This window comes from Talpa europaea, assembly GCF_964194135.1.
Source record: "Talpa europaea genome assembly, chromosome: 1".
Classification (NCBI taxonomy): Eukaryota; Metazoa; Chordata; class Mammalia; order Eulipotyphla; family Talpidae; genus Talpa; species Talpa europaea.
In genome coordinates this window covers 99,226,706-99,249,049 of record NC_140073.1, presented here as the reverse complement: position 1 = coordinate 99,249,049, position 22,344 = coordinate 99,226,706, and the positions used below count along the sequence as shown (strand labels likewise).

The 22,344-nt window shown below is 39.8% G+C and overlaps 1 protein-coding gene across 7 annotated transcripts in view; it reads right to left on the bottom strand.

Annotated features, from left to right (window-relative positions):
• The window catches only part of PKP4 (plakophilin 4), a gene marked incomplete at both ends in the record, with an annotated part of 155,755 nt that overhangs the window by 66,299 nt on the left and 67,112 nt on the right, over positions 1-22,344 (bottom strand). For all 7 annotated transcript variants that reach the window (XM_084243145.1, XM_084243149.1, XM_084243146.1 and 4 more), the window contains one exon: positions 16,776-16,810. In XM_084243145.1, the coding sequence (XP_084099271.1) occupies positions 16,776-16,810 (35 nt within the window). The remainder of the gene's footprint in view (positions 1-16,775; positions 16,811-22,344) is intronic.

Here is a 22,344-nt window from a genome sequence, read left to right as displayed (position 1 = left end):
CTGAGGGATCACTAGATAGCCAGATAGTCAAAAGAGTTTACAGAGTGGTCACAGGTAACCCAGGTCACCCAAACCAATTTCCATATATAGCCTCCTGGCTTACTAAAGTGCTTTCCCAGCCATCTTGATTAAAAGATGTACAACAACCTCCTTCTGTTTTACAACATTGGCTGCAACCTCTTGAATCAGAATGCAAGGTACTTGTTGCAAAGTCAAAGTCTTCTCCAAGACCCCCGGCCACACAAAAGCTTGAAAAACCTGTCATTTCATGTACTGATGATGAAAAACAACCACCACCATATACCTCAGGACCCATTAGGCCCCCCTTGTACCCCCTCTGCCGACCTCTCAGGAATCCCACTTGAGTGAGCCCTATCTACTTACTCCGTCTAAATCTGAGTCTCGGCTGTCTCCTGCTAGTCCTGACTCTCGAGAGCCACCAGTTCTTGCGCCCCAGGTGGTAAAACCCAAGTGTAGATTGCAGAGTATGGATAGAGAGGCTCTCCAGCTCCCTTTGAGAGACTTGGGGACCAGTATATTATGATCTGGATGGGACTCTCTGAGGTGGACAGAGGTTATTCACATACCAGCCCTTCTCCACCATGGACCTGCTTAACTGGAAAAACCACACACCGTCATACTCAGACAAGCCCCAGGCTATGATAAATCTTATACAGCAAATTTATGTTGGAGACCAACCTATTAAGTTTTTGGTGGACACAGGGTCAATGCACTCTGTAATTACTCGTCCTGTGGCTCCCGTGTCCTCACATCTAACCACAATCATTGGGGCCATTGGAAACTATGCCCAACGGCCCTTCCTAATGCCTTGTAGTTATACTTGGGCCACCAATTTTTATGCCTCCCTGACTGCCCAGTTCCCCTAATGGACGCGGCTTACTGTCAAAATTACAAGCTCAGATATCCTTTGAACCTTCTGGACAGGCTGGAATGTCAATAGGTCCAACTAGAGCTAAGATTCTTCATTTACAAGTACCTAGAGAGGAAAAGAGGCAGCTATCCTGCAATCAGATTCTAAAGAACTACCTGAGCTTCCTTTCCACATCCCTGGTGTTTGGGCTGAGGACAATCCACCAGGACTGGTCATAAATGTTACTTAAACCGGGTGCTAAGCCTGTTCAGCTAAAACAATACTTTGTCTCACAGCAAGCAGGCCTAGGTATCCAGTATCACCTGGAAAGACTTTTGCAGTTTGAAATTCTTACACAGTGTGAGTCCAGCTGGAATACTCCCTTGCTGCCAGTAAAAAAGGCAGACTGGAGATTGCCACCTGGTCCAGGACCTGCGGGCTGTAATATTCACCCGTTAAGGGCAAATCCCTATATACTCCTGGGGCTCATCCCCCAGAGGCTAAATTCTTCACTTCTTTGGATCTAAAGGACGCCTTTTTCTGTATTCACCTAGCCCCTGAGATTCAGCAGTTTTTTGCCTTTCAACGGGAAGCTCTGATTCTCCTTTTTGGGGACAAGTAACATGGACACGGCTGCCCCAGTGTTTCAAAAATTCACCAGGACTTTTCAGTACTGTCCTTGCTTGAGAGCTAGCCCAGTTTCTGTCAAGTCAGTTCAACTGTGTCTTACTCCAGTATGTTGATGACTCTTGCTTGCCAGTGCCACCCAGAAAGACTGCTTACAAGGAACCGAAGGACTCCTGCAATTATTGTGGAAGAGTGCACATAAGGTCTCCAAAAAGGCCCAGATCAAACAAGACATAGTGAAATACTTAGGATTCCACATATCACAAGGACAGTGGCTGCTGGGAAATGAGCACAAACAAGTAGTCTGTAGCTTGCCTGATCCTAAGATAGGCCGTCAGGTTCGTGAGTTCCTTGGAGCAGCAGGTTTTTGCCATATCTGGATCCCCAATTTTTCAGTCTTGGCAAAACCCCTCTACAAAGCCACAAAAAATGGGGAGAAGGATCCTTTCATGTGTGCTTCTGACCAGGACTGGGACTTTGAATCTAGGTACTCTCCTACCTAGTGTATCTGGCCCACCAGACCATGACTGTATTGAAACAATGGATGAAGGTTTTTTCCAGCCAGCCAGACTTGACTGCCCCTTATCACAAATGGATGTGGAAGTTCAAGATGGTGTGAGACCATGTGGGATATGCTGCTATGACTCTCCAATCTGTCATCTAGGCATATCCCTTGCGTCAGGGACTTCAGCACAAAAATTCTGAACTCATTGTATTGACACAGGTTCTTCAATTTGCGGCAGGGTTACAGGCCAGTATCTATACAGACTGAAAATTTGTATTCAGCACTCTCCATGTGCATGGTGCCTTACACAAGGAAAAGGGGTTCTTCAGTGTAGGAGGTAAGACTTTAAAGTATGGAGAATTGATAATTGAACTCCTTGAGATGGTATGGGCCCCAAAACAGGTTGCAGTCATGCACTGCCACAGACATCAGGACAATTCTATCATCAGTAAGGGAAACAGAAAAGCAGACAAAGAGGGCAAATGAGCAGCCCTGGGGAATTCTTTGTCATGGGCATACTGCACCACACCTGTCCTGGATTTTCCTCCAACAGCCCCACATTGCCATTATTCCCAATAAGAGCATGAATGGCTGAAAAAAGAGCCAGGGTGATTCAGGGCTGAGGGATGGAAAGAGTCACAAAATGGCAGACTATAATACCATCAACATACGCTGCAGCTTTCATCTGGGAAATACACCTGAGGACTCACTTAGGAAATAAGATTTTAGAAAAATTACTTTCTAGATACTTCTGTATCTCCAGGCTCTCGGCACTTACTTGAACTGCCTGTGCATGATGTGAGGTGTGTGCCAAAAATATTCCACATCAAGGCTTTCAAGTTCCTTCCCAAGTTCAACATATTGGAAACTCCCCATTTGAAGATATCCAAGTTGATTTCACTGAATTATCATGTACTCGATATTTGTTGGTTACGGTATGTACATACTCAGGATGGCCAGAAGCCTATCCTTGCCAAACTGAAACAGCTCGTGAGGTGGCCACAGGCATTCTAAAAGAAATTACCCTGAGGCACGGAATTCCCTTTTCAATTGGTTCTGATAATTGGTCCTGTGTTTGTGGCAGATATTATCCAATTGGTGGCATGAGAGCTTGGAATTACTTGGAAACTGCATATTGCTTACAGGCCCCAAAGTTTAGGAAAGACTAAATGAATAAATAGGACCCTCAAAAGCTAGCTAGCATGACTCCATCAGGAGACTCAGTTGCGCTGGTAACAGGTATTGCCTATGGCCTCACTCAGTGTGGGTCTGCTAGATTTAAGCAGCCTGTTCAGCCACCATTATGGTTACCTGCAGTCTTTTTTTTTTTTTTTGTGGGACCCTTGCTGGTGGCCAGGGAACGAACCCGGCGCTGCAGAGGCTGTGGGCAGCCTCGCAGCCCAGTGCTCAACTGCTTTGCCACCAGGGGAGGCCCTGATTACCTGCAGTTTTGCATTCCTATACAAAGGAATCCCAATCACAGTCATATGCGCCAAATCTTACAAGGTGCCTTTCATATCAATCAAGAGCAGAAAGCTTGATCACTCTGGGAAGGGTATGCATCAAGAGGTATGACTGGGAATGCCCAGGGGACTGAAGACAGATGCATAAACTTACTGGACTCATACATCATGAGGTATGACCCGGAATGCCCAGGGGGCTGAGAACCGATGTATGACAAGGGACCCCAGAAGCTGATCAGTGGAATGCCTTGTGGATAAGATCAGTACCATGGCCGGGGATCTGGGGTCCAGTTCAATTACAACACTTGGTAATCAGGCTGATAACATGGTCAGCATGTTATCAAGTCCCCCCAAGCCCTAGATGACATTCCTGAGTTTCACCCATTCTTTTCTCCTTGTCCTCCTAACCTACGTAGCTGATGCTGTATGATTATTCTATCAATAAAAATGGCCAGGATCTTGCTCTCAGCAGTATCCTGCATTATGTAGCCTGCTCCACGACTCCCATGTCTTTGTCAGTGTGGTGTTGCCTGACACAGAATTCGGTCTAGTCCTAACAAACAGATGGGGTTTTCCCCTTTTAAAATCCCCTATGGACAGCAACCCACCTCCCAATTCAAACCCTGCGGGGTGACCTTAGACAAATTGGAAACATTAATATTGCCCAACAGATGCATGCTTTGGGCACCACTCTCTGCCAATTAAGTCACTTGGTACAGGTACAACTCCCTGTCAGTCTTGCGGGTCCTGTACATCCTTTTAAACCTGGAGACAATGTCTGAGTTAAAGAATGGAAACTGCAACCTCTTAAACCCTGCAGGCAGGGTCCTTTTACTGTCATTCTGTTCACCCCCACAGCAATTAAGGTAGCTGAGGTGATTCCATGGATTCATCACAGTCGGGTCAAACTAGCACTGACATCAGCAGATGTCACCAGGCTGTGACATCTCCACCTCCTGCAGTACATTCATGGACTTGCTCATATGACCAGCAAAACCCCCTTCGACTGACTCTTCACTGGACTGGTGACAAGATGTCCTCACTGAGGCCTGCTCTTGTCACAACCAGAAGTTGACTAGTCCATGTACAGCTGAAGCCTGAAGACATCAGAATATGGCTCTCCCCACTTTTCTTTTCCTGTCTTGAGCTATCTCTGGTTGGGTTTTCCTTCCTCCTTGTCAAGACTCTCCTAGTGCTGACTCTAACCTACTACCCCTATGTGATATTGCCTACTCCCCTGCCTCTTGCCCTTGTTCATCTGCATTGATTCCAATTTTATAGAGGCTCTAGTGGTCTGTAAGACTATGCCCAAATGATGTATACACATCACTACCAACCCCTAAGTTGCAACGACTACAGTGATGGTGATATTCTTCAGTAAATCAGAGCATCAAAGAGTAGGGGGGAATGAAACATGGTGACCTGAGATAAGCAGCCTGGGGGTTGTAGTAACAATCTTTTGCTCAGTTCCTGGTATGCAACTTAGTTCCTGGTATGAGTTTGGCTTCATGTTAGACCATGTACCACCATGAGGCAGAATGGATCTGGGGGGTCCCATGATAACTGACACTTTACTCAGTATGTAACTACACAGCTCTCCTCTTGGTATGTGGCCATGTCATATCTGACCATGTACAGCTGCCAATGCAAACCCACTTGGAAACCTGTAGAACCTGAAAGTGTATGTAAGCCCCTGACTTCCTACAGACTGGGCTCAGCCTCTGGATGTGAATCTGCTGAGTCAGCACCAGTGCAATTAAACCTGCTTCTTCTTAGCCCTGGTGTCTAAGTTTCCCTTGTGCCATATAACAGGACGGGGGCAATGGCTAAGGTACAGGGAGATGTGGGGATGAAGGAATTTTTATCTTTTACTCCAAATTCACCTAGATTTTTGAAAAAATCAGGAGCATGCCTTACTCTTGTAATAAAATATTTAAATATCAAGAGACTCTTTATAGTGGTGATTTACCAAAAGGAAAAATGAAAAAAGGAATAATCCAAGGAGAAAGAAAGAGATCCAAATTGGTGAATGTGTCCCACCCGTTCTGCTGACCTAGGACCCGAAGAGCATGCTGAAAGCCAGTGAAAACCCACATAACCCCAAGGCCCGCATGTCTGGTTATATACCAAGCCTGGCTGCTTAACTCCCTCAGTTCCCAGCAATCCTCCCTTCGGTGGTGATGATGTTGTGGGATTTGCAGTCCTTAGTGCCTTGGATCAATTTGGCCAGGGGTGGGAGTAGGGTCCATAAAACCTGAGTTTGTTCAGGACATTCTTTACCCCCAATATTCCCACTGAAGTTTCTGTCTCATCTCATAATGTGCTGATACCTTTTGTGTTGTAAATTACTTGCTCCAGATGGGCCAAAAAAGAAAAACTTACTTAGGGTAAACTAGCTTTATTTTTTACTTTCAATATTTATATATTTGTTTCAAAAATGCAGAAGTAGAAGAAACTTGTTTCCACACATTTTAGAAACAAAATATATAAAACAAAATGTAAATCCTAATGCCAATAAAATCTTACATTTAGTAGTATATATTAACCACTAATGTCAGTATATACCACATAATAGTGATTTAAATGGACAGTAGGTTAAAATTATGGCACTTCAAAATATAGTCATACATATGTATTATAACATACAATACAAAGCACAAAATTCATATTTATACCATAAATGTGTCACTATGAAATGAAATAATCTTAACAGTAAAAAAAAAATTCTATTTTACTATAATCCTTTTCTTTTCCTTTAACATTTATTGACAAACATCAGAAATCTTAACTGCATGGAATCATTAATATTTTCTCTCCTATTCAATACTTATTGTAAAAGACCCATCCAGTATACTCATCCCTTTGGTTCAAATTTTATGTTCTTGTGACTTTTGCTAACAAGATGCTTTTGCCAAATATGCAAATCTTTTAATTTCTTATCCATGAGTAGTAATCCCTAATCACTTATTTAATATACATTATTATTTATTCCTGCAACTACTTGAACACTTTCTTCAAGTGACAGTAAGCCTGACTCTTGGGCCTGGTGGGAACAGACCAGTGCACTATTGGATGCACCTCTTCTAGTCTGCAGGCACAGAGCAAGGAAGGATAGACTCTCAAGCTGATGTAAAATGCTTTAAGGAAGTATAAAATCTGGCAGCCACCAAGACTCTAAGTGACTTTTTCTTCTTGGAACAGAAAAACTGTGAAATTTTGGCTTGTAGCAAAATTCACTCTACAGGATGTGGCTGGAGGATTTAAGTAACAACCAATGATCACTTTGTCACAAGCAGTAAAGTTTTGGCTTTAATACAGAGTTCCTTTCTCGTGGGTTGCATATACTGTGTATGGTTACTGTTATGACTGAATTGGTATCCCGTTTCTTGTTGTGGGGAAAGGATGTGCTGAACAACCTCCACAAGTAGGTTTTATGGACCCCACCCCCACCCCAGACCAAAGAGATCCACGGCAAGGACTACAAATCCCATAATGTCATCACCACCAAAGGGAGGATGGCTGGGAACTGAGGGTGGAGTTAAGCAGCCAGGCTTGGTATATAACCAAAGACATGTAGGCCTTGGGGTTGGTTGGTTTTTCACTGGTTTTCAATGTGCTATTGGGGTACCAGCTCAGCAGAAATGGTGTTACAGGGCAGGGAGAGGGGCAGCCCGAACCCCACACACCTGCCTATTTTATATAGGATTCTGCCATCCGCTGCATCAACACAAAACATATGAGACTTTAACGGGAAGGAACTTTAATAAAACTAGGAAATAATACAGGAAAGGCAAAGAGTCTGTTAGGGGGAAAAGGATGTCCTAAAGTTAATTCCATACAGGCTAGTTTCTAAATGAAGCACCCAAAGTTACCTGTCTCCTCGTGGGTAAAAGTCCAACCATATGGGATTGGCCCAGAGCAAGGCCCCAAAGCCTGCCACAAGTCTAAAGCATCTTCCAGTAGGGGCCCACAGAAAAGGGTCAGAAACAACCAGACAAGCCCAGAAGGAAAAGAACAAAATCAAAATCAAGATAAAAGCTGCCATTGTCACCTCCCCTCAGGTCTCTCACCCACATCTGTGTCACCCAGTCCACGACCAAAAGACAAGCACAGTTTCTTCACGTGTCTCTAGGCTCCATGCGCCTCCTCCAGGTCTCCTTCTGGCTTCATCCTGTTTCCTTCTTCAGTCTCCTCTGCCGCTTCTTCTCCCCCTGCTCAGCTCCACCCTCCTTTGGGTGGGGCAGGGAACCTGGAACCTCCCCCTTTCCTGGGGACCACCCTGTTACATTGGTAGGACACGTTCACCAATTTAGCTCTCTTTCTCCCAGAGTTATTCATTTCTTTATTTTCCCCTTTATGTAAATAAACCCTTCATTAACCTTTTTGTGTGTGCCTGCAGTTGAGTCTCATTACAAGTCTCTTTTAAGCACATGGGTGAGGGCCCATAGACAGGACAATCCATTTGACAGTGGGGTTGCCCTGTAATGATAAGAGAGGCATGGTCAAAGTATTTTTTCTTTAAAAAATACTCTGCAGGGCCTCCATGGTGGCGCAAGGAGTTAAGTCTCAGCACTATTAGGCAATCACCAGCTACTGCAGCATGAGCTGGATCCTTGGTCAGGGAGCAACCCACATGGTGCAGCAGACCTCTCCTGTCTCACCCGCTGTTCCCCTCAGCAGTGTATTTCAGAGGATCCACCTGTTCTGCTCCCCACTCTGTCTCTGGTGAATCCTCTCACACCCCACACCTCTGGCTTACACTCCAGTTCTTGCATGAATAAATAAAACTTAAAAAAAAATAAGATACTCTGCATAGTATTTCCATCATGATGTTGACCCATATGTACATGTATTTGCACTCCCACTTTCCTCTGGGCTTCACCTATTATTCTAATATATATTTTCTGATTCTAGTGTTTCCTTTTATATTTTCAAGTATTAGGGTTACCTCAAATTTTGGCAGAACCTAAGAGGTGGTACAAATACATAAATTGTTGGCCTCCCCAGTGATGCAGCAGATTGAGCACAGAGCTGTGAAGCTGTCCTCAGCCTCTGCAGCGTGGGTTCGATTCCTGGCCAGCCAGGGAGATTCCCACATGGTGCGGCAGACCTCTCCTATCTTCCCTGCTGCTCCCCTCAGCAGTGCCTTTGGACTGTCTGCCTGTTCTGCTACCGCACTCTCTCTCTGGTGAATGAATCCTCTCACCCTCCTGAACCTCTGGCCTGTACCCCAGCTCTTGTATAAAATAAATAAATAAATAAATAAATAAATAAATAAATAAATAAATAAATGAACGAATGAATAAATAAATAAATTATATATATAAAACTTGTTAAAGAGCGATGAAGATGTGAGTGATGGGCAAATGAAACCAACAAAAAAGGAAACCAAGGAGTACTGACACAGCATTCCCTTCCCTACTCCTTATGCATTAAAAACAAACTCTCCTTTTCATAAAAGATAAAAGAATGTGTGTTTATGCTTTTAGACAGTAAAAGGTAACACTGGTAAGCTAGAAAGCACAGAAAGACAAAAAGGATAACAGTAATATATAAATGCTTCCACACAGCTTTATCACTTCCAGGGAAGCTTCTCCTTAATTAAGACACCTACCCAAGCAGCCTGGGACAATAAAAATATTTTGTAGACTAAATGATTTTCCCCATGCTTTGGAAAATACTTCTTTGAGCTCCCCAACTTAGAAAGCATTGGCTCTCAAACTGCCTCTATCCTAGTGGTTAAAAACCAAGCAACTACCTAACCACCCACACACAAAAACAAGCAAGTGAATTCTACAGATCGGAATCACAAAGAAATGGAGATCTTTTCTGTCTTGGACATCTAGAAAGAAAGAAAAGGATGCCTCCAAAGAAAAGGATGCCACAGTAATTAGCTATTTAAAAACAAATTTCAGTAGCTGGTCTCTGTTTTTGGCATTTCAATAGAATGTAACATCCGGAAAACACCTGGGAAGGCAAGGATCTCTCTCAAGTCACTGCAGAAAACTCATCTCCCCCATGGCCCTGCCAACAACTTACCTTAAAGCTGAAAAGCTTTTTAAGGTGCTAATATTTTCAAGTCAAATTATAGTGTTTAAAAAAAAGTAGAGAAGTTATCTGCAAGTAAATGTTCAAAATATTAAAAAAATGAGGATCAATAATATCTTTAATCATAACCTTTGTGTATTCTTTTCTTATTTAGAAAACTTAAGAAAATTGGGTGAAGATGTTTCTTTTGCTAAGCTCTTGCCCACTCCCCCCCTGCTAAAAAAAAGTGTAGATGAGAGGTTTTCAAATTTTTTTAAATATTTAAGTCACTGGATTATTCTGAGGACTGCCTACTTCTAAAAGTGAGATTATTTTTATTCCATGTGCAAAGTCTTTGTGCACAACATGGTGAAAAGACAATAGTTAGGGCCTCCCCTTGTGGTGCAGGAGGTTGAGCGCAGCGCTGTGAAGCTGCCTGCAGCCTCTGCAGCACCAGTTCGATCCCCTGCTGCCGGTGAGGGTCCCACATGGTGCGCAGACCTCTCCTGCCACGCCCGCTGCTCCCCTCAGCAGTGTCCTCCATCTATCTGCCTGTTCTGCTCCCCGCTCTGGCTCTGGTGAATTCTCTCACCCTCCCATGCTTCTGACTGGACCCAGTGTTTGTATAAATAAATAAATAAATCTTAAAAAAAAAAAAGACAATAGTTAAACTTCAGATTTAACTTTTCATTCACACAAATTTCAATTTTCCATAATTGTTATAGCTTATTGCCAGGGTTACAACTTAAATGTCATTAGCATATTTTAAAAGCTGGCAAATTAAAGAAACCACACATGTGATATTAATATAGTTAAAAATAACAGACAGTGGAGTAAATGCGACAGTGGAGTAAATGGAGTAAATGTGACTCCTTAATCCCCTTTCCCTCTCCCCAAGAGAAATAAAATAACTCCTCCCAGGTTTGAATATGAGTTTGAATAAGATTGTTCTCTGACAAAGGGATGAGGCATAGTTACTAGGTGTGAATTAATAATACAACTGTAGTGGGGACAGAAGAACTACCAGAGTATTCTGGGAGCTACTTGGACAATAATTAATTGTGATATATTTAAAGCTTTTAACATATTAATTACCTAAGGCGTAATATTTTATCTTCATATTAATGCATTAATAAACTTCAGGGCTTACCAATTAGGGTGATGAAAAGCATAACAAAGGCAATTAGAAAAACAATACAAAAAACCAGTACCATAGTGTATGTGATATTTGACTACAGCAAAAATCAGAGATAGTAGCAAAATAAATGTACTAGGGGGATGGAAGATTAGAAATTCTCTATCATGTGTCTTCATAATTTTCTCCTTATGTAAATGAAAACATAATTATACATAATGCCTGCATGGCTTTTGTTACTTAAAAATCTACAGTTGCCTGCTCCAGCTCAGCTTAGCCAGGGCATAATGGTGTGAGTAAGGAGAATTTCAGAGAAAAGACTGAATGTTTCTTCAGCGCTACCTTAGGCAGCATTTCTCGCATTGTTATATTCCTTTCTGGTTCTAGCTAAGTCTGGAAAACCCTCATGCCCCCTTATTTCGCCCCCCAACTATTACTCTAGTTTTGTTGCCAAAACCAGTTATCCTCTGCCAATGCAATTCTAGAGCTGGTAGCAGCCTCCTGGTATCACTCCTGGAGGAGTCATCACACTGTTTAATTCCTCCATACCTTTCAACCACATTTGCTAACTCTAACTTCCCTGTGCCCAATCTCTCATATTCAGCTACCAGGGATGGGTTCAGTTTTCCTGATTGGACTCTGACTGATGCAGCTATTATTCTTGGGTGACAAAGAGCTCTTACCTATCCAATACTAACCCTCTACTAGAAAAGGGCAATATTAAACATCTCAGAATTTTGTAGATAATTAGAAATACAAATAATAACATTAAAGAGGGAAAAAGATAGGCTCAAGCTCATACACCTAAAGGGAAGAAGAATTAATACAGTCTGAATTAATACAGTCTTCTCAGGAAACATACTTGATTATACATATTAAGAGACTTAAAACTATTGATATGCCTTTAATAATTTCTTCCTAAAAGAATAACCTAAAGTGAATCAAAGGTGCCGTTATCCTTTATGCATATGGATGTTTACCAGTGTTACTGATAAAAGTGAAAAATTAGCTGACATACTGAATGACCAATAGGGCTGAGTAAATCTAGTATATATTTTTCGAATTGTTACAGGGCAGGGAGAGGGGCGGCCCAAACCCCACAAACCTGCCTATTCTATATAGGGTTCTGCCATCCGCCGCATTAACACAAAACATGAGACTTTAATGGGAAGGAACTTTAATACAATTAGGAAACAATAGAGGAAAGGCAAAGAATCTAGTTTCTAAATCAAGCACCCAAAGTTACCCTTGTGGGTAAAACTCCTTGTGGGTAAAACTCCACCCAAATGGGATTGGCAGAGCAAGGCCTCAAAGCCTGCCACAAGTCCAAAGCATCTTCCAGTGGGGACCCACAGAAAAGGGTCAGAAACAACCAGACAAGCCCGAAAGGAAAAGAGCAACATCAAAATCAAGATAAAAGCTGCCATTGTCACCTCCCCATGGGTCTCACCCACATCTGTTTCACCCAGTCCACGACCAAAAGACAAGCACAGTTTCTTCACGTGTCTCTAGGCTCCATGTGCCTCCTCCAGGTCTCCTTCTCACTCCATCCTGCTTCCTTCCTTCTCAGTCTCCTCTGCAGCTTCTTCTCTCTCTGCTCAGCTCCACCCTCCATTTGGGTGGAGCAGGGAACCTGGAACCTCCCCCTTTCCTGGGGACCACCCTGTTACAGAATTATTCCTCTACAGCACACCCCCTCCCCGACCATTGCAAGTGGCTAGGTACTCACTGCCACTAAGCCTGAATCACTTCAGAGTGAAAGCACAAAGCAATGACTGAGTGACCATTGTTGCAACTTTCAGAACACACGTTTCTCCAATTACTAATCTACTAACTGGAATAAAATGGCCTCAAACAAACATTCCAGCACTGACTTCACTCCCTTTGAGTTGTTTCTGTTAGCAGATGAACTGCAAGTACAAGAAACCACAGTGACTTCAGCCACTCATTCTACCTGGACAGCACCAACAAGATGGCCCAAAGTTTCACAGGAGGAACAACCGAGTCATCAGCATCAGCAAGGGACAAGTCATCTCCTCCTACACGGTACTGTCACAGAATCCCAACCCCTTGCCCAGAAAACTGAAATGGTTTCTTGAGGACGCGAGTCCTGTCTCCACAGCTGACCAGTTTTCTGAACACTCTTTTTCCTAACCCAGCCCTGGTCGCTTGTGGCTGGTTAGTGATTGGTGAGTAGCAGAGCTTTGCTGGCATCAAGAAGGCAGGAGTATTTATCTTAAACACTGACAACTATATGCTAGACAACTGTTTAAGGCTCTCAAGAATTGTTTCTGGAATAAAGTAATGATGCCGTATTAATGATAAACTTTTGGAATAATTTTAAATGCAGTGGTAAATACTCATGGTATAATTTCACACACAAAAAGCAGCACATAAAAAGCAGCAAGTATAACTGAAAGCACATTCTGTTCCCAATTTTGCTTAAAAGGAAAAAGATGAAATTATGTATAATACACATACATGCAGAGAAAGAATAAATGATGAGATTGATTATAAGTAATTTCATTTTCTTTTTGTACTTTTCTGTGTTTCCCAAATATCCTCGAAATGGAGATATATTACATTTAGAATGAGAAGGAAAATTATTTTTAATCAATAGTAAGAAAAGTTGACATGAAGACTAAAATATAAGTTCTGTATTTTTTACCACTGCTTTAAGAATTGAAAGTAAAAATTAGCAAAGACAGAAAGAAGTTTATGTTAGGCATCAGGGATTTTAAATCAAACCACAATGACACAGCACTTCACTCACTAGAACAGCTATAATGAAATAACATAAAAAGTGTTTGAGAGGTTGTGAAGAAACTAGAATCCTCATCCTTGGATGGTGGAAATGTAAAATGGTGCAGTCATTTTGCAAACCAGTGTAGTAGATCATTCTGTCATTATTTTTCAAGCATGAAAAGCAGCAACTTCTAGCAAAGTCTTTCTTTAGTTTCAGTCTTCCTTTCTGGCTTGGTTGTCCCTTATCCATAGTACTCTGGCCTACATGTCTGAGCCACAAAATAAAAAATTAGTATGCATGGACCTATCCACTTAAATGATTTGTTTTTCTTTACATTAGATTTAGAGCTTTGTTTGATAATCAAAATTCTAAAACGCTTGTTGAATGCTTCTATTTGCTGTCCTTTAATTATCTCCAATACACCTAATACTAAACTCCACTGAGTTACCCTAAAATCAGCTCTCCAAATTTGCCACCATCCTCTCAAACTCAAAACTTCAAAGTTATCATTGTCCATGAGCTACTAGACCAAACCAGCCTCTAAGTTTTGAGGAAATCTCCTAATTTAGATTATCTCGACTCTCCACATTCTGCAATAAGCTTTCGATTGATCTTCTTGTCACCTAATATTTCTTCTACCTAATATTTCTTCTATTTCATAGCTATGCCATTTGTCCTGAGGAATATTTAATTTAGGTGACTTTTTGCTCAAAGGAATTTTAGTGGCTCCCCAAGTCCTGCAAGAGTTAAAAAAAAAAATCCCTGGAATTTACAGATCTCTATAATTTGACCAAAACTGGCGGTCTAGCCTTTGTACATCTTATCATCTGCCAAATCACTTTTTTTTTTTTTTTTGTGGGACCCTCACAGGTGGCCAAGGATCGAACTGGCACTGCAGAGGCTGCCCACAGCCTCGCAACCCACTACTCAACAGCTGCGCCACCAGGGGAGGCCCTGCCAAATCACTTTTAAATGTTCCCACATGATAACTCTGTTGTCTCTTCTGCTGCACAATGACAACTCCCTCTCCACAGCCTGGTCAACCATCAAGGCCCAAACTCAGGTATATCTTCTCTTCAAAGTTATCTCAGAAATAAGTTGTCATTTTACAACAGTATTTGCCACATGAAACTTACCTGGCAGTTAACTGAGATTTCTTTCTTTGTGTTTACCTGCTATTTATCATATTAAATTCACATGATTTTGCCTAACTGAAGGTTTGCGTAAACAACACAGTTCTTGGGAATAGCTTCTTTACCAAAGAGCAGAATATCTTGTATGACCTATAAATAACATGAGAGTTCTGGTACTAGGGTCAGGTAAACAGAGTTATCAGGTGTTTGGTGATCTGAATTTTACTCAACTCAAGCCTTGTTTGAAAAGTGTCAGAGTATGAAGATATTGAAGCCTACCCTAGCATTTATACATTATTGGCAATATCTTTTATATTATTAGCTCCATGGGAGGTGTGGACATGTGTGTGGTGTCCCCAGCAATGTCTGTCTGACCAACAGTGAGTATAGTACTAAGTGTGTGAACAATAAATATTTAATAAATGCAGTCTGAGTATGATGACATCAAATAATTGTGAAAGAGGCAAACGCATTAATGTGTTTAAGTACATTACCTCCTCTTTATTTATATGAGATGAATTTAGGGTAAGAACAGAACATAAAGTGATTACATTTAAAGCTACCACATACTCTGTACCTGAGTACATAAAGAAAATGAACATTTCAGGCAACCTTTCTTGAGTATGAGAAAAACATTATGAAAGGAAAGCCCTTATTTCTATAAATGACAAGACAACTTTCCCAGATTATATAATAACCTTTGTGAGGGTATTCCTGTACTTTCTTATGATATTAACAAAATTTAAAATATTGAGTTGTTATTAAAAATGACCATGGAGCATCAAAACAATTCCACAAAACAAATCTGGACATACCCTGAGTCCCGATTTCAAACTATATTACAAATTATAGTAATTCAAACACTATGGCATAAAAACAGACACATAAATCAATGGAGTAGGAGACCCCTCAAATAAACCCATGATATATGGTTAATTAATTTATGTCAAAAGAGCCAAGACTATTCAATAGGGAAAGGCCAGTATCTTCAATAAATGGTGCTGGGAACACTGGCCTGCCAGATGTAAAAGAATGAAACTGAGCCACTATCTTACACAACAAACAAAAATTACTTCAAAATGAATCAATGAATGTATGACCCGAAACCATAAAACTCCTACAAGAAAACATAGGCAATATTGTCTTGGCAATGATTTCTTGGGATGTGACACCAAAAGCAAGAACAACAGAAGCAAAAATAAACAAAGTAGGAGTACATCAACTAAAATGCTACTTCTAAAAATAAAAAAAAATGCTACTTCTGCATAGCACAGGAAATCACTAGAAAAATGAAAAAGCAACTGACTGAATGGGAGGAAATACTTACAAATCATATATCTGATAAGGGGTTAATATCCAAAATACACCAAGAACTTACCTAAAATATACAAAGAACTTATACAAAGAACAAACAACTTGATCAAAACTAGGCAGAAGAACTAAATAGACATCTTTCCAAGAAGACATACAGATGGCCAACAGGTACATGAAAAGACTGTCAACATCACTAATCATCAGGAAAATATAAATCAGACACACGACGAGACATGAAATCATTTCATACTTGTTAGAATGCTTAATATCAAAAAGACAAGAAAAATCAAGTGTTGGCAAGGAGCAGAAAAATGAACTCTTGTGTGCTGTTGGTGCACAATTTACCAATGTAAATTGGTGTAGCCATTCCAGAAAACAGTGGGAGCCCCCTCAAAAGATTAAAAATAGAACCGTCACATCATCTAGCAATTCCACTACTGGGTATTTATCTGAAGAAAAATACTAAGTCAAAATGATACATACACCCTCATGTTCACTGGAATACTATTACAATAGCCAAAGCATGGAAACAACCTAAGTTACAATTGATGGATGAATGGATAAAGAAAATATGATACATGTTTATATAATGGAGTATTATTCAGCCATCTGAAAGAATGAACTCTTGCCATTTGTAATAATATTGCAGACAAAGATTACTATCACATGGTATCACTCATTTATGGAATCTTAAAAAAATAGTTAAAATTTGAGGGATACTGAGGAAAATGTTGATGCCAACACTTTATCTTTCTTCAGTTAAAATATACACATCTACTAGCTATATTTTTAAAAAGCAAGCATTTTCAGAAGTACTATTTCAAAGCAAAATAGCTCAATATTGTCTCTATTGGCTTACTTCACTAAGAGGCAGTAAATTATGAAAGGAGGCTATGAAACTGCTTTTTCTTTTGTGAATATAAAAAATATTTTTCAAATGATAAAAACTCATACCTGTTGATCTCCAAGGAAATGACTTCTCAGTTGAGCTAGAGGGAGGAAAAATGGAATATTTACTTTCTTTGTCACAAATTTCACCGTGGACCTTTTTGCATATAAACATTTAATTTTCAAATTAAATTACATAAAATTATAAAAACCTTAAATGAAATTTAACACTAGTCTTGTAAATAAGTTTATTTTTAGACATTATTTAATCTTCCACATCAACCTGAGACAAACTGTATTTTCATTTGGGAATTAAGGGAAAATTTTAAATGATATAAGATTTTCCTTGGATAAGACCAAAAAAAGGAGCAAAACTAAGCATGATATTCATGGCACTTATAATGGCACACTATGCTGCTTTTTGTGACAGTTAATATGAAAAGTACATATGTATAATATGTACATTTAAAAGAACCAAAAAATGCTGTTAAGGAGTTCATTTTACTTATGTCAAAATATGACCGAGATACACAAAAGATACAAAGTAGTGGGGTCAGTTTGAACTGAATGACAACACATAAAATTTAATTCATATCATAAACATCTGTATCAAAAATGCAAGGTTTTATAAACCAGTACAAATTTTTAAATACTTTCCTTGGTTTACAGAAAAGCAATTTTATTTTATTTTATTTTTTTTTCATAATTTTTTTTTTAATAGAGGCATGTTTTTATTTATTTATTTTTGTTTGTTTGTTTGTTTATACATGCACTGGGTACAGTCAGAAGTGCGGGAGGGTGAGAGAATTCACCAGAGCCAGAGCAGGGAGCAGAGCAGGCAGAAGGACCGAAGTACACTGCTGAGGGGAGCAGCGGGCGGCAGGAGAGGGCTGCGCGCCATGTGGGACCCTCCTCCGGTGGCCGGGGAGCGGCCGGGGAGCAGCCGGGGATAAAACCGGTGCCGCAGAGGCCGCGGGCAGCTTCGCAACCCAGCGCTCAACCGCTGCGCCACCGGGGAGGCCCAGAAAAGCAATTTTAGAACTTTGTGCAGACAAATGTACCCGTGTCCCCTGCTTCTCCCTTATATATGTATATGGCTCCCCTGCTGACCAAAATCACCGAGCATGGTACTAAGGGGACAGTGTGACAGAACAAGGAACAAGAGGATAGATTATTAACTATTTATTAAATGCTAGATTAAGTACTTCATATATTTTACCTCCCTTATATTATTCACAACAACCTTATGAATTGGTATGTTGTTATCTTTACAGATTAAGGAACTGGCTCAAATTCTTATGGTAGTAACTGAAGTAGCAGGGATTCAAACCCAGGATTGTCTGATTCTAAAATCAGGGTTTTTCATCACTGTTCTATATGGGAGAACAGTTTGTAAACCCATTTTTGCTTTACACATACATGCACTCTCTCTCACTATGCCTAGGAGAAAAGGCAAAAAAAAAAAAAAGAAAGCAATATGTATTTTTTGTGGGGTACAGCCAGGAGGATTTTTTTTCCTTTTTAAACATTTGTACCTTTTAAAAATCACATAAAACACAATAGTGAAGGATTTTTGGAGTGTTTATTAAGTTTACAAAAATGGTGTACGATTTTCAGCTTAAGGAAACACTGGGCAAAATAAAGGATTTGTAACAGAAAAAGGGAACAATCATTTTAGTACTAATAGTTTCAACATTTTAAGTTCATGTTAACCCCTTGACATTTCCTCCAAGTTATTAAGTGGTCAGTGAAACTCTTGCTAGTTAAAAATCCTAGCTCCAGTAAGAGCTCCCTGAACTTCAGTTCTGCATGTGATCTGCCTTTTCCTCAGCGCCATAGCAGCTCAAGTCACAGGAGGTGGAATGAGCTGCATGCAGGGGGCATTGCGCCCAAAGAATAGAGTCAATCAGTTAATGCTAATCTTCTGCAGCACTCCAGTGATGTCCTTGATTTGATGCACTCCTGACTGATTTCAAAAGGGATTGATAGAAAAAAGATGAAAATTTGGTCAAATATCAGTAAGGACACATTTGTCTTGCTCCTGAGGGTAGGTTATCACATTCTTGGGGCTTCAAAGTGGTTCTCGACATTGAATTTCAATTTCTCTTCAATCTATTTCTAGTATTTAATTCCATCATCTAAATTAGTTTTCTAAGCACGAAGGTTGATGTTACCTAACTTGTGATCAAAATGTTCATATTTTCCATCAGTATTAAAGTATATCTCACTGCCACCCAGAAAGGTTTACTATACCTCACATTTCTTGGGAATATCCTGAAAGTTTATTATCTTCTGACTTTGAAATTTCTAAAAATGTTAATGAAGTACCTTTATAAGATTTATTCTTGAAATTATAGCTTACAGAATGTAAATCATACCAACTGTTGAAATTGGGCAAGGGCTGTGACTGTTTTGTTCATCTTGTTATGTCAAGTGCTCTTAGCATACTCCCTGGCAAAGACAGAAGCTTGATATATATTGTTGCGATGCCAATGGTGAGAAAAGAATGCTGTTTTCCATTGTTCCGAAAATCAGGTACCTGAACCTGTATATATAATTATTAGCTATTGCTTTGTTCAAGCAGGCCAACTTATTTTTCCCTACTCTAGGTAGGAAATTCCCAAAACCTCACTGTGTAATAATGAAGCAGACACTGTGTTTGGTCATCAAAATATAACAGCATTCCTATGTGAAGGCCATGGGAAGCCTTAGCTAAAAGTATATTTCATTACTCAGTTTTAGGTAGAAGACAAAGATCATTAGGAAAATAAACCAATATTGAGGATTTAAAATAAAAGTTTCTATGGTATATTTTGAAGCTCATATGTTCAGCTCAATATCCTTCACAGTTTTACAACTTTGTATAAGAAATGGTGATTGCATGTTATTCAGAACCACTGTATTTCCTTTTGAACCACTCGCTTTAAATCTCAAATTGTTCACTATTCTGGGACTCAGGGAATGGACAATAAATATATGCAAATTATTTTGAAATACTGTTTTAAACCACTAAATGTGATACACTTTTACTGGAATAAAATGTTAGAATGTTAGCAATGAGCCTCATTCCCTCCTTCCTTCTTCTATCAACTCTCTCTTCCTTCCACTTGTATTGAATGTCTACAGTACGTCTACAGGTACTCTGCGCGCAACTGAGTCCATCCTGTTCCCTTTCACTTCGCATCTGAAGACACCCATCAGCTTGTGCTCCAGAAACTTCCACTAAAATGGGAAACACATTAACACAAGAACTGAATCATCCAAGATAACTTTTTTCAGTGGGCAGATGTATTCACAATTCCACTAAATTATCAACAACCTTCTAGAATGAAATCCAGTCATAAGGTTGGAACTGCCTTGTTAGACAGTGAACGACACTTAAAAACAAGTTCCTAAACAAGTTATTAAACCAAGGAGATTCATTTTAATGTGAAAGATAATAGTTTTAAGAGAGAAAACCATTCCCATATAATAGTACCTGAAAATATGTGTCTATATATCACTATAAAATTCTAGAAACACTTATGAAATTAATTTTTCCATTAACAGACATAAATGGATACAAAATGACTTTAGAATATTTATAGCTATGCAAGGTCTTTCAAACTCTCCTTATTTTGGTATTTTTCCATATTATGATTCAGAAAACTAGCCTGCTCATACCCCTCTACAGCCAGAGGGCAGATCAATGACTGAGGATTACAGGAAGGCACATGAGGGGGAGGCAGTAGTATATGGAGGAATGTGTGGTAGACCCAGTGGTGGAGGTGGGTGCTGTTCCTGGACACCCTGACTCATAACCTGGCTCTCCAGTCTTCCCGGAGATTTCGCAAGCTGACACCCAGAGGCTTTTCTTAAGTTTCTTTCCTGCTAACACAAGTCAGAGACGATTCCATTGTTCACAGTGGATGCTTTAACACTTGAGTATTGTAATTGGAAACAAATGTAAAGTGGTACACAGTCTGTAAGGGCCCAAATCTCACTCCTTAAGTCTAGACCTGTATTTTTAAGGAACATACCAAATACAAACAAACTTTGTATTCAACACCATGAAACCCCTTTTCCAGCCTCCCTAAACTAACTGCATTTTAATCATTAACATCAAGTCACTCAAACTGAAGGACACAGTCATTTTCATTGTCATCCACACCCCAACCCCCCCATCACTAGTACATAGGCTCCACGACGCAGTGAAATTTGCCTTATCCACTGATATACTTTCAGAACCTAAGACGGTATCTGGCACAGGTCAGCCAATTAAAACATACACATTTTTAATTCACCCCTATTATTCTGGATACAGTTCGGGTCTTCCTTTATCCTCTCATTTTTGTCTGGATCATTCTTTCAGTTTTTCTCTAACTTGTCTTCCTGCCTTTGATTTCTTATTCTTTTAGGATCTCTTTCCTGTTGCTGCTATAGAGATTTTTCACTATTCTTCGGATGTTAAGGTGCAACAGATCCATAGGATAAAATGCAAGCATCTTAGTATGGCACAGGAGATCTCCCAGAAATCAGTGCCTTCTAGCTTGCCCTTTCCCACAGAAACCTACATTCTGGGAATGTCCAATTAGCTGCAGTTCCTCCACATAACATGCTGCTAACACTTCCATGCTATTTTGGGTATAGAATGTGTAGGAAGAGTTTGGAAACTCTTTAAGAATTACACAAATTCAGAATGGTGTATGCAGGCACTATGTAATAAAATATATATGCTATATATCCATGAAATTGAATAGTCATAAAATTTTCCTACACTTGTATCACTTTATAAGAGGCGTATTTTTGAAAAATGGTCTACATAATTATTTAGTACCAAATTTCCTTCTGACTTTACTGTGCCTGATGTGAACCACCCTCTGTTAATGGAGAATTGGAAGGAGCCTCGTGGTAACTTTAACTTGCCATTTATCTCTCACCTTTTCCCAGGGCTAGGTGAGGTTCCTTCTCTCAGGAGGAATAAGCAGGTTACAGTCCTTACATTCTTTTAAGATAAACTGAATTGAGAAGAATCCAATAGCTATTCTCTCATTGAAAAAAGAACCAGATCTGAGATTAGAACATGATCAAACTGTAAAATATACTGCCTTGTTTTATCTTAAAATAAAGCTTGTGTTATGAAAGTTCACACATATACACATACATACATGTTTATATGCAGAACCTTCATTAATAGTTTGAAAAACAAAGCATAGCCAGTAATAAATCTACCTTCACTTAATATTAAAGATAAGAAATCACTGGAATTAATTTTTGCAGAAATGGTTTTATTTATAAATAGATCATAGGTGCCATATTGTCTAAACTGCAAATTAGCCAGAGTTCTCCCTGCCTGGGGACCACCAATCATAATTCAAAAATCAGCTCAATGAAAGTTGACCAACAACAATATATTCTACATGTGCAAATAAACCTGACAGTTGTCCCCTTGAATTATGAGACAATTTCTTCAAATGGCTGTTTAAATCATCCTAATTTAGTAACATTACACGATCCATTTATTTCACTATTACAATATATTCTTTCTCAATATTCTAAAAATGGTTCTGGGATATTCTTCCTTCACTCAACAGAGGTAATTAGTAGAGTAATATTCATTGATCTTATGTTCATTAATCTTACTGTAAATAGTATT